Here is a 13933-nt window from a genome sequence, read left to right as displayed (position 1 = left end):
TGTTCCCAGGACACAGGTTTACAGACGTGACAACGAATCCTCCTCTTCAGAGTATCACCATCGTTTAGAGCAGTTATAAAGAGCGTCGTTCAGGACTCTGAACCGGAGTCTCTGGACCTGAGATCGACCCGTACTCACCCACAGCTGGTCTCCAGCAGACTGTCCCCGACCTGCAGAGACGCCATGCCAAAGTCTGCTATCCTGATGTTGTTCTTCTCGTCCAGCAACAAGTTCTCAGGCTTCAGATCTCTGTGGCTGGAGGAGGACAGGAAACACAAATGTTCAAATGTTCAAATCTGAATTAAAAACATCTGAAGGACAACAGGAAGGAGGAGAGAGGCTGAGGAGGAAAGAGGCTGAGGAGGAGAGAGGCTGAGGAGGAGAGAGGATGAGGAGGAAAGAGGCTGAAGAGGAAAGAGGCTGAGGAGGAGAGAGGCTGAGGAGGAGAGAGGCTGAAGACGAGAGAGGCTGAAGAGGAGAGAGGCTGAGGAGGAGAGAGGATGAGGAGGAGAGGGGCTGAGGAGGAGAGAGGCTGAGGAGGAGAGAGGCTGAAGAGGAGAGAGGCTGAAGTGGAGAGAGGCTGAGGAGGAGAGAGGATGAGGAGGAGAGGGGCTGAGGAGGAGAGAGGCTGAAGAGGAGAGAGGCTGAAGAGGTGAGAGGCTGAGGAGGAGAGAGGCTGAGGAGGAGAGGGGCTGAGGAGGAGAGAGGCTGAGGAGGAGAGAGGCTGAAGAGGAGAGAGGCTGAAGAGGAGAGAGGCTGAGGAGGAGAGAGGCTGAAGAGGAGAGAGGCTGAAGAGGAGAGAGGCTGAAGAGGAGAGAGGCTGAGGAGGAGAGAGGCTGAGGAGGAGAGAGGCTGAAGACGAGAGAGGCTGAAGAGGAGAGAGGCTGAGGAGGAGAGAGGCTGAAGAGGAGAGAGGATGAGGAGGAGAGAGGCTGAGGAGGAGAGAGAATGAGGAGGAGAGAGGCTGAAGAGGAGAGAGGCTGAGGAGGAGAGAGGCTGAAGAGGAGAGAGGCTGAGGAGGAGAGAGGCTGAGGAGGAGAGAGGATGAGGAGGAGAGAGGCTGAAGAGGAGAGAGGCTGAGGAGGAGAGAGGCTGAGGAGGAGAGAGGCTGAGGAGGAGAGAGGCTGAGGAGGAGAGGGGCTGAGGAGGAGAGAGGCTGAAGAGGAGAGAGGCTGAAGTGGAGAGAGGCTGAAGAGGTGAGAGGCTGAGGAGGAGAGAGGCTGAGGAGGAGAGGGGCTGAGGAGGAGAGAGGCTGAGGAGGAGAGAAGCTGAAGAGGAGAGAGGCTGAGGAGGAGAGAGGCTGAAGAGGAGAGAGGCTGAAGAGGAGAGAGGCTGAAGAGGAGAGAGGCTGAGGAGGAGAGAGGCTGAAGACGAGAGAGGCTGAAGACGAGAGAGGCTGAAGAGGAGAGAGGCTGAGGAGGAGAGAGGCTGAAGAGGAGAGAGGATGAGGAGGAGAGAGGCTGAGGAGGAGAGAGAATGAGGAGGAGAGAGGCTGAAGAGGAGAGAGGCTGAGGAGAGAGGCTGAAGAGGAGAGAGGCTGAGGAGGAGAGAGGCTGAGGAGGAGAGAGGATGAGGAGGAGAGAGGCTGAAGAGGAGAGAGGCTGAGGAGGAGAGAGGCTGAAGAGGAGAGAGGCTGAGGAGGAGAGAGGATGAGGAGGAGAGAGGATGAGGAGGAGAGAGGATGAGGAGGAGAGAGGATGAAGAGGAGAGAGGATGAGGAGGAGAGAGGATGAAGAGGAGAGAGGATGAAGAGGAGAGAGGATGAGGAGGAGAGAAGATGAAGAGGAGAGAGGCTGAGGAGGAGAGAGGCTGAGGAGGAGAGAGGCTGAAGAGGAGAGAGGATGAAAAGGAGAGAGGATGAGGAGGAGAGAGGATGAGGAGGAGAGAGGATGAAGAGGAGAGAGGATGAGGAGGAGAGAGGCTGAAGAGGAGAGAGGATGAAGAGGAGAGAGGCTGAATTTGTGTTTCCTGAACATCTATACTATTCATTTCTATATTCTCTGTGAGAGTGACTCACCATATGGAGTGGCTGTGGCAGAAGTCCAGCGCTGAGATGATCTGTCTGAAGAACTTGCGGGCCTCTTTGGGCGTTAGCCGGCCCTTCTTCACCAGGTAGTCGAACAGCTCCCCCCCGGAGACGTGCTCCAACACGAGGTACCTGCAGAGGAGGAGGACGGCAGAGGACGCAGGGCGGGACGGTCAGAGCAGGAAGAAGTGTTCAGGTCCTCTAGTATCAGAGGTTTGCACACCGCTCTACAAATCCTCCCAACTAGTTTTCACTCACCTCTAAACCACTGCAGCGTTTTAAGAACGATCAAAGACGTAACTGACTCGGATCAAAAACTACAACCACCAGTCCGCCGGCTGCTTCAGCACCACGGACAGCACCGCTGATTCAACACACTGATGTGTTCAGATAAAGGGTCAACGTGGGAGGACACCTCCAGGTGCATCAGACCAGAGGAAATAAAACACCGTGAGCTGAACGTTATTATTATATATTCATATATAATAAAATATTGGTAAAATATGTGCAAGTGACCGAAGGTTCTTTTTCACATTTCACCGACAGCATCGATATTTAATGATCCAGTCTCATGTCAGTACCTGCTGCCGTCAGAGGGACAGAATATTTCCATCTGAAACGTAGAATCTCCAGAGTTTAAAGAGTAGACTGGGTTTACTTAAACTGAGCAGGTGTACGGTTCCTCGGCTTCATCTTTCCTCAGAGTGGAGGAGGCCTTAATGAAGCGATTGAGTCATAAACCACAGAGTATTTGGCGACGTCGCGCTTAAGTTGCACCACAGTACATCGACGCTTAGCGTAAATCCTCGGGAAAATCCCCGACCGGCGCCGGTCTGTGTGTCTGTGTGTCTGTGGTTTAGACTGCGTCTCGGAGACATCTCTGATCCTCGCTCTCTCCTCGCTGCTCGCTGATTTATGAGCAGATTAAAGGATCTGCCGGAGCGTTTAGCTGTCAGAGCTATTTAAATTAGAAACGTGTTTGGCGTGTGATTTGTGAGCGGGACATTTTTTTATTTATTTATTTTTTTTTGCGTCCAAACGACGGGCGTCCGTCGCCGTCCTCCTCGCAAACATTAGGAAAACAAATTCCCGCTCCGTGTGACAGCGCTGCCTTTATCAATTATTGAAGAGCGCATTAAGCCGTGCCGCTGGAGCGCGGCCGCCACATGCGGCAGATTAATGTACGCCATAAAACGGGGAGGAGCATTAGAGCCACGCGGCTGCAGCGGGCAGGTTAAAGTGAGGGGGGGGGGGCAATAAAACATCTTCAACAGAACCACAGAGCTCAAACTGCTCTTTGAAGGAAATGTTGAATTGTTCTGCTGACGACGGCTCCGGGTCTTTAATATCGACGTGATTTCACATCTTTGTCGGCGCTGAAAGCTCAACTGAAGGTTTAACTCGACGAAATATGAACTATAATCGTGCAGATTGTTTTCATCCCTCAAAAGACAATAAAACAAGCCGTCGCTCAGCGAACAATCACAAACAGCTTATTCTTCCGTTCATTGCTGGTGAACCAGAGTCTGTCTATAAGAAGTGGATGCAGTTTTGAAGCCTCAAGTTCAGCGATTTGGCCGTCGCCATCTTGTTTTTTTTGCAACCAGTGAACAGGAAGTGACCATTTATGACCAACATTTCCTTTAAGCCAGGCAGCTCTAACATCAGCACTAAAGATGTAGATTAAAATATAACCGTAACTGACGGGAACGATCCCCAAAAACTGCAAAAATAATAACTCACAAGTTTAAAATGTTACTTTAAGTCGTAAAGACTAAATATTAAATAAAATATTAAATAAAATATCCTCGTGAAGCTCTTTTTTTACAGCATCGTTCCTGCATGTTGAATTAGTTTAAAGCCAGAGGAACATGTTCATGAGATGCATCTTAAAAGAGAAGAGTGGTGATGATGATGATGATGTACTTACAGGTATTTCTTGTTTTCGTAGACGTCGTGCAGCTTTAAGACGTGAGGATGCTCTATGAGTTTCAGAATGGCTATCTCCCGCTCCACCTGCAGAGGAACACAGAGACGTTCAGGACATCGTTCACATCGTTCAGGACATTGTTCAGGACATCGTTCAGGACATCGTTCACATCGTTCAGAACATTGTTTACATCGTTCAGGACATCGTTCACATCGTTCAGAACATCGTTTACATCGTTCAGGACATCGTTCACATCGTTCACCACATCGTTCAAGACATCGTTCACCACATCGTTCAAGACATCGTTCACCACATCGTTCAGGACATCGTTCACCACATCGTTCAGGACATCGTTGACATCGTTCAGGACATCGTTCACATCGTTCAGGACATCGTTCACATCGTTCAGGACAACGTTCACATCGTTCAGGACATCGTTCACATCGTTCAGGACATCGTTCAGCACATCGTTCAGAACATCGTTCACATCGTTCAGGACATCGTTCACATCGTTCAGGACATCGTTCATGTCGTAAAGTCATTCGTGTCATTTCACCTTCGTGTTGTTCGCTTTCTGCTGCAACAACAACGCAGAAATGTAATGTACTCATTTTACATGTTATTTCTAAAGTTAGTGCTGTAGTTTGATCCATCACAAGAAGCCAGCTCTATCAAATATATGTAATGTCTTAAGCACACATCTATGAGATCAATACATCAGAACCAGTTTAAATACAGTGAGACTGAAACATTTAACCTGTTTCACCTGGAAAATAATTTAAAAAAAGAACTCTTGAAGACCCTGACAAACTGGTGTCAAAAGGTCAATATTAGGTTAATGAAACTTGTCAAGAGCATAAAAAAAATGACATCGTGATTCCCAGGGCAACAGAGGAGGAGTTTCAAAATAAAGGAGGAGCTACAGCTGTTTAGCAGTTGTACTATTCAACACTTTCTCATCATAGTACTCAAAGTATTGGACATTGGATTGAGACTCTTCTGGACAAACAGATGCTGCCTGTGGTTTCTCTCCCGTGTGTTTCAGCATGAACATCATGCTGTATTGAAGAAGACTGTAAACTAGAGATTGAGACCATAAACTCATGTTTACAATGTTTACTGAGGGAATAAATTTCATTTCATTTTAGTCATTTAGTCATTTTAGACTAGACTTCTATACAACCAGAGGAGTCGCCCCCTGGTGGACACTAGAGAGAATGCAGCTTTAACACGTGAAGCTTTGACTTCACTCAACATCTACGGCTCTGGTCCTTTTATACCAGGTTGCCTGCTTATTACCACGCTGAATTAATGAAGCTGAACAGAGCGTCACTCTTAGGAGGACATAAATGTGAAGCATAGGAGTCATTGTCACCCTGTAGCCGCGACATCGACGTTAGCTTGTTGGAAATGTCAGATTAGTTTCTCCGTGTTGAGATAATCAATGAGGAGAAACACTCTGTATACCACAGGTGATCACGATGATCCTTTGATGACGCGTCCTATTGATGTCAGATTGTCATCGCTGCGGAGCTTTAAGCTGTGGAACACAAAGACGCCCTCAGTCGCCTGTCAATCAGCGCTCTCTGATGGCTCATTTTGAACTCATGAGTCATCCTCATGCTGCTCGGGGGGGTGGGGGTGGGGGTGGGGGTGGGGGGGGGGGGGGGGGGGGGGGGGTGGGGGGGTAGTATGTGACAGGTCTGAGAGGCCAGAAAATGAAACTTCACTTCCATCAAAGCCGCCAGGTCTTCAAAGGTCTGGCCTGGCGGGGCGATGGCGGCTGGCAGCAGATAAATAATTAAAGAACTCCCCTTCAATCTAGAGCCTAGACGTTTCTCAGACCAGACTGTCACACAGAAACCCATCATTCCATCTCTCTCTCTCTCTCTCTCTCTCTCTCTCTCTCTCTCTCTCTCTCTCTGCAAAAAGCTGAAGAGACAGGAGAAGAAATTCTGATAGCAGATTACAAAAGATCTGGAAGGATTTAAGAAGGGAAGGACAAGAAATAAGTAGTAATACAAGCGCTCCGACACGCTAATACTAGCCTAGAAAAATGAGGTGATATCGGTTTCACACCTTTGTGCATTTAGCCGGTTTTAAAGATCACTCAGAGACTCAGAGAAGTGGGATGAAGTTACACATCAAACATGTCGTCTTGTCGTCTTGTTGAGTGCCAGAATCGATATTGCGTACTCTCCCTAACTACAACATCGGAGAACCTTTTCAGAGATGGAGAGAAAAGGTTGCTGATAGTTTAGCTTAGCCTTCTGCTAACCTCCTCTGCTGCAACAAAGACAAACGCTAATGGAGAGATGGAGAGAAATGTTGCTAACAGGCTAAGCTAATAGAGAGATGGAGAGAAATGTTGCTAACAGGCTAAGCTAATGGAGAAATGGAGAGAAATGTTGCTAACAGGCTAAGCTAAAAGAGCGATGGAGAGAAATGTTGCTAACGAAATATTGCTAATAGGCTAAGCTAATAGAGAGATGTCCCTGGCTATGTAGCTATGTAGCTAGCGTGCTATTTCCACCATGCTGTAATGCTACGACGGTTAAAGCTCTCCTACGCTGTGGATGAAGCGTTCAGTTACTGAACTCATTTAGCAAACAGGACCAAAAATATCCCTGAATGAACACATTAAAAGAATAGCAGCCGACATACTTATTCATTTTGACCCGTGTTCATTTATCCTCACACACGTCTCCAGCAGGAAGCAGCTCGTATTTAATTACGGTATTAGTCAATCCGTCGCTTCCTGGCTTCAGACCGGTCCCAGGTGACGTCTGAGGACGGACGCAGGTGCAGAACATCAGCCCATCAGTTCTCACCAGCGAGACACGGCGGCGCTCACGCAGCGCAGCGTGGCAGAGGCTAATTAAACACGTGTAGCAGGTAAACAGACCTTCAGCCCTCCACGTGTGAGCGGCGACGCCGGCGTTTATTAAGCCTGATTAGGAGCCATATGGCTTTTTAATGTGTGGTAATAAAGTGTGTGTGTGTGTGTGTGTGTGTGTGTGGAGAGGAGGCTGGGGGAGGGATGGGAGGAACGTTTAGGTCCCACATCTGGAGGATGGCATGTAAGAAAAGGAGGCTCTCTCTTCAGGTCACCTCAGGTCTTAATGCTGTTTAACTCTCACCGGCACCGGTCCGGTCCGGTGACTCGTCTGGGTTCCTGTTAACTCGTCTGAACCGACGTCTCGTCAATCATCTCTGACTCATCCTCTCTGCTGAGCCGACATTACAAAGCGGCATTAATATATAAGCTTTGATGAAGTGAAGTCGTGCATAATGAGGACTACAACGAAACAATAAGTTTAGATCTGATACATTAATACTAGGACACTATTACTGAGGAATAGTTAAGGTATGGGATTGTTACCATGGAGCCACACTGTCACTAACTGCAGAAACATGATCTAATCATTGGGAAAACTAAGGACTTGAGAGAGAGAGAGAGGCAGACAGAAAGGTTTTACAATGTGTGTTTGAAGGATATAAAAACTGAATAAGCAGTAAAAACAGGTTTGAAAGATGATATAATAACAATGATAATAAACTACGTCTACAGCACCTTTAAAAACCACCATAACAAAGAGCTGAACAATCAAACACAACACATTAAATATACCAAAAGACAAGAGTAAACAAATAAAAACAAATACAAATGAACTGAAATGCTGTAAAACACAAAACAGACACTGAAGGAAGACAGCGTCTATAGAAGGTCTGAGTCGGTCTGGTGTCAATCATCAGGGTCTCAGAGGACTAGGTGAGTTCATTCAGCCTCTGGTCACCTTCTCCTCTCTGCAGACCCTGCTCCACCAACACACCACAAACACAGAGTCCGGTCCTCCGCTCAGACCTCCTTCACCACGTCCTCTCGGACGAGACGGGAGACTTAATCTCCCCTCTGGGTCTCTGGACCAGACGTGTCCAGAATACCTCCACAGAGACGCATCGAGACACAGTGATTCTAGGTCTCAACTTATCGGTCCGGATTCACCAGCAGACTATATACTTTAGAGTTCTCTCCATAATAATATATCTTCATCTTATCGTGTCTACTTTTACTTCTTAATTTAAACAATCGTATAGTATTCATAGTATTTGTTTATTTTATGTGTATTGTTTGATTGTTTACTTTAATGTGAAGCACTTTGGTTGCTTGAATTATGTTTTAGAAATGAATTAACGGACGATTTACTCGACTTTCTAGAGAATCGCTCATCTGAACAACAATGTGACTGACACGAGACCAGAGACCAGAACCCAGAGACCAGAGACACGAGACCAGAGACCAGAAGCCAGAGACACAAGACCAGAGACCAGAACCCAGAGACCAGAGACACAAGACCAGAGACCAGAAGCCAGAGACCAGAGACACAAGACCAGAGACCAGAGACCAGAGACCAGAACCCAGAGACCAGAGACACAAGACACAAGACCAGAGACAAGAGACAAGAATCCAGAGACCAGAGACACAAGACACAAGACCAGAGACAAGAGACAAGAACCCAGAGACCAGAGACACAAGACACAAGACCAGAGACAAGAGACAAGAACCCAGAGACCAGAGACACAAGAGCAGAGACCAGAGACAAGAGACCAGAGACCAGAACCCAGAGATCAGAGACCAGAACCCAGAGATCAGAGACCAGAGACCAGAACCCAGAGATCAGAGACCAGAACCCAGAGACCAGAGACACAAGACACAAGACCAGAGACAAGAGACAAGAATCCAGAGACCAGAGACACAAGACACAAGAGCAGAGACCAGAGACAAGAGACCAGAACCCAGAGATCAGAGACCAGAACCCAGAGATCAGAGATCAGAGACCAGAGACCAGAACCCAGAGACCAGAGACCAGAGATACGAGACCAGAGACCAGAGACACAAGACCAGAGACAAGAGACACAAGACCAGAGACCAGAGACACGAGACCCAGAGATCAGAGACCAGAGATACAAGACCAGAGACAAGAACCCAGAGACCAGAGACAGGAGACAGGAGACAAGAGACCAGAAACCAGAGACCAGAGACAAGAGACAAGAGACACCAAAGACCAGAGACAAGAGACACCAGAGACAAGAACCCAGAGACAAGAGACACGAGACCCAGAGACCCAGAGACCCGCCTCTCCGTGAATGAGCACATGCTCGGTTATAACAGTGGTTCTGGAGCCTGGTTGCATCTGTACCCGTCCTCAGGTCCCTGACAGACAGTTTACATGAGCTGCAGCTCAGACAGAACAGGAGCTCAGTAGTCCTGCAGTAGTTAGTTTGTCATCGGTGCTCTGGTCAGATGACGCACTGAGCCCGGTCACATGGTATTTGTGCACATTTTGTTTCCTTTCCGGACACGTCAGCGGCCGATGATTCGGAGCCGAGTGTGAAGCGGGACAGCTGGAGGAGGACTGATGGTGACCCCTCTGAGAGGAGCCGCCATACGGACGCTGACTCAGGACGGACGGCAGCAGGAAACAACTGAGTTCACGGTGAGTCAAGTTTGAGACGCACCGCTTCTAAACACAGGGACTGATTCACCGAAGAGAGACGGGCCGAACGGTGCTGATCAAATAAAACACAAGAGTCCAAGAGTCCACAGAGAGACAGACAGAGACAGAGAGAGAGACAGACAGAAAGAGAGAGAGAGAGAGAGAGAGAGAGACAGAGAGACAGACAGAGAGAGAGAGAGAGAGAGAGAGAGAGAGAGAGACAGAGACAGACAGAGAGACAGAGACAGAGAGACAGAGAGACGTCACATCACACAATGAAGCATCTAGCCATGAAATACACATTGGTGTTTATTAGAGAAAGTGATGTGATTAAAGGAACAGGCCACAGATTGAACAGATTGAACTGTTGAGTACAAAGTAGAACAGGCTGAATGGTGGATGTCCATTCTACTCGTATTTTATTGAGGAACAGGCTCTGAAATGTCCAGCTGTCTCCTTTAAGGAGGACGGCAGCTCGGATTCACAACAGGGACAATAGAGACCCGAAGACAAACAAAGAACAACAGTATAAGTTTCAAACGATGTACACAGCTTCTGTTCGCTATATTGTATTTGGACAAAAATATGATCAATGCATACGGACGGACAGAGGACATTGTGATTATGCTGCGGGACAGCTTTGAGATGTTCGGTCATATTTCATATTGATGAGTGGACCTGGAGAGCTTCATGTCCGTCCGAGCCCGATGGCGCCCCAGCTGTCATTCACATAATGTCGTCTATTCTGTAATTAATTCAGCTGACGTTCACTTCCCTGAATGTCAAATCCAGGACAGCGATCTCCAGTTAGAGTCCAGTGTTCTGGCCTGGTGGAGGGGCCGGTTTGATGCTCACACTGCCCGTTTAAGGGTCTCAGGTCTCCTGACTCATGACAACAACCTCCTCCAGATCGCTCCTCTTAATGAGGAGCGAGGACCGGCTCCAAATCCCCGTTTAATTGAAACGCGGTGCGGAGCCGAAGGGGCCACGAGGGGCGATAAATTGGAACATCCGCTCGGTAATCAAACCCCCGCCATCTGTTGCCATGACGTCCGGGGTAAGATCCTGGAAGAGCTCCGGTATCCAATCACGGGTAAGACGGGCAGCCGGCCAATCAAACGGACCGACGAGACGAAACACCCGGTCGCTTTAACGACGCTACGACTAATCCATCCAGAGGAAAAGGAAAGGAAAGAAGGTGACGGAGTGATGAACCAGGAGAGGAGGGAAGGAAAGGAAAGGAAAGAACGACAGAGGGAAGGAAACAATTCAATGAGAGAAAAATAGAATGGAAGGAAGAGAAAGAAAGAAGAGTTAAGGAAGGGGAAGTTCGATCAACTTAAATAAATGTACTATTGTTAGTACAAGATACAATACCAACTCAACTTTAAACAAGTATATATATATATACATATATACACACTATATATATATATATATATATATACATACAATATATATATATAAAAGTATATATATAACTAACTATAATTTACAGTGCAAGAAAAGGAAAAAGGGAGGAAGCGAAAGTAAAAGAAAGAAGAATGGGAAGGAAAGGAAATAAGATTAGAGGAGAGGAGTTAGAAGATGAGAGGGTGAAGAAAGGAAAGGAAATGAGACAAGAGGAGAGTAAGAAGGAAAGGAGAAGAAGGAAGAAAAGGAGAGGAGAGGAAAAAAGAAAAGATAGAAAAGAACCGTATGTATTGTGATGTCACGTTTGTGAAATGATGTTTTGAAGCTCAGTTCAGCGATTTTTTTCGTCGCCATCTTGGCTTTATACCAGGAATTGAACAGGAAGTGACCATATTTGGACTGAGGAGGAGTGGCGTAGAGACGCCGTATACGTCTCTGGTAGAGACCTGTCAATCACCGTGTAGCCCCGCCCCTAAACATGTGGAGACGAGTGTTTAACAGGTTCTCCTTTGGCCCATGCTGCACCCAGGCCTGTGGTTTTTTTCCCATAATCCTGCTGACAAGCAGACAAAGTAACCAAAGTGAAGAGCTCCTCGGCGGAGGAACGGCTGATGTGACGACAGATTAAGGTCAGCGGTGAATCATCGGGAGGTCAGACGCTCTCTTCTGCGGTGGATCGCAATCAGAATCCTTTCACTCGTCTGTCATCAGCTCCGTCGCCACTCTGTCACTCAGGGGGAACCGCATGGTGAGGAGGTCCAGAATGTCGACGAGGAGGAGCTGAAGGTCCAGGATGTACAAAGACACCAGAGAGACCAGGAGCATGGTGACAGTTTCTCTTCTGTCCCCCCACGAGGGAAGCCCCCTGCAACCTGGTTCTACAGGACTAAAAACCCGGAGTATCGATGCGGTCCAGAGTTACTGGTTCTGCTATTGGTACGTTCTTAGTTAAACAGTGAGACGTCCTCGTCTCAAACGTCCTCTCTCTCTCTCTCTCTCTCTCTCTCTCTCTCTGTCTCTTTGTCTCTCTCTCTCTCTCTCTCTCTGTCTCTCTCTCTTTGTCTCTCTCTCTCTCTTTTTGTCTCTTTGTCTCCTCTCAGTACAGCGTGAGACACATCGTGATCAGAGAGAAGAAAACGTTGTAGAACTCTGGTCGTCTCAAACACAATAAAACCCTCACAAGTGAGTTCATCACAACATGTGAACAACGAGCAGAACACCAGTCTGTTAGTGGAGCAGCCGTCAGGTAACGGTAGTGATGTCGTACGTACGGTCGTGACGTACGTTAGTGACGTCGTACGGTAGTGATGTCGTACGGTAGTGATGTCGTACGGTAGTGATGTCGTACGTACGGTAGTGACGTACGGTCGTGACGTACGTTCGTGATGTCGTACGGTAGTGATGTCGTACGGTAGTGATGTCGTACGTACGGTCGTGACGTACGGTCGTGACGTACGTTAGTGACGTCGTACGGTAGTGACGTACGGTCGTGACGTACGGTTGTGACGTACGGTCGTGACGTACGGTCGTGACGTACGGTCGTGACGTACGGTAGTGACGTCGTACGTACGGTAGTGACGTACGGTAGTGACGTACGGTTGTGACGTACGGTCGTGACGTACGGTCGTGACGTACGGTAGTGACGTCGTACGGTAGTGACGTTGTACGGTAGTGACGTACGGTCGTGACGTACGGTCGTGACGTACGTTAGTGACGTCGTACGGTAGTGACGTCGTACGGTAGTGACGTACGGTCGTGACGTACGGTCGTGACGTACGGTCGTGACGTACGGTCGTGACGTACGTTAGTGACGTCGTACGGTAGTGACGTACGGTCGTGACGTACGGTTGTGACGTACGGTCGTGACGTACGGTCGTGACGTACGGTAGTGACGTCGTACGTACGGTAGTGACGTACGGTAGTGACGTACGGTTGTGACGTACGGTTGTGACGTACGGTCGTGACGTACGGTAGTGACGTACGGTAGTGACGTCGTACGGTAGTGACGTTGTACGGTAGTGACGTACGGTCGTGACGTACGGTCGTGACGTACGTTAGTGACGTCGTACGGTAGTGACGTCGTACGGTAGTGACGTACGGTCGTGACGTACGGTCGTGACGTACGGTCGTGACGTACGTTAGTGACGTCGTACGGTAGTGACGTACGGTCGTGACGTACGGTCGTGACGTACGGTCGTGACGTACGGTCGTGACGTACGGTCGTGACGTATGGTAGTGACGTCGTACGTACGGTAGTGACGTACGGTTGTGACGTGCGGTCGTGACGTACGGTAGTGACGTCGTACGGTAGTGACGTCGTACGGTAGTGACGTACGGTCGTGACGTACGGTTGTGACGTACGGTCGTGACGTACGGTCGTGACGTCGTACGTACGGTCGTGACGTACGGTAGTGACGTACGTTAGTGACGTCGTACGGTTGTGACGTACGGTCATGACGTACGGTAGTGACGTCGTACGTACGGTCGTGACGTACGGTAGTGACGTACGTTAGTGACGTCGTACGGTAGTGACGTACGGTCGTGACGTACGGTTGTGACGTACGGTCGTGACGTACGGTCGTGACGTACGGTTGTGACGTACGGTCGTGACGTACGTTAGTGACGTCGTACGGTAGTGACGTACGGTCGTGACGTACGGTCGTGACGTACGGTTGTGACGTACGGTCGTGACGTACGGTCGTGACGTACGGTAGTGACGTCGTACGTACGGTAGTGACGTACGGTAGTGACGTACGGTAGTGACGTACGGTAGTGACGTACGATTGTGACGTACGGTAGTGACATCGTACGTAGGGTAGTGACGTACGGTAGTGACGTACGGTAGTGACGTACGGTAGTGACGTACGTACGGTAGTGACGTCGTACGTCGTACGGTAGTGACGTCGTACGTACGGTAGTGACGTACGTACGGTAGTGACGTCGTACGGTAGTGACGTCGTACGTACGGTAGTGACGTACGGTAGTGACGTACGGTAGTGACGTACGTACGGTAGTGACGTCGTACGTTGTACGGTAGTGACGTCGTACGTACGGTAGTGACGTACG

At 48.7% G+C, this 13933-nt stretch overlaps 1 protein-coding gene across 1 annotated transcript in view; it reads right to left on the bottom strand.

Moving 5' to 3' along the window:
- LOC137886311 (serine/threonine-protein kinase BRSK2-like) overlaps positions 1-13933 on the bottom strand; it is a 93779-nt gene that overhangs the window by 29679 nt on the left and 50167 nt on the right. The window contains 3 exon segments of the mRNA XM_068728725.1: positions 139-255; positions 2018-2158; positions 3957-4042. Coding sequence (XP_068584826.1) covers positions 139-255; positions 2018-2158; positions 3957-4042 — 344 coding nt within the window.

The sequence above is a fragment of the Cebidichthys violaceus genome, unplaced genomic scaffold (genome assembly GCF_023349555.1).
Source record: "Cebidichthys violaceus isolate CVI_PGR_0920_01 unplaced genomic scaffold, fCebVio1.0.p SCAF_43, whole genome shotgun sequence".
Taxonomy (NCBI): domain Eukaryota; kingdom Metazoa; phylum Chordata; class Actinopteri; order Perciformes; family Stichaeidae; genus Cebidichthys; species Cebidichthys violaceus.
Note: the sequence above shows the minus strand (reverse complement) of the source record. Positions and strands in the feature narration are given on the sequence as shown.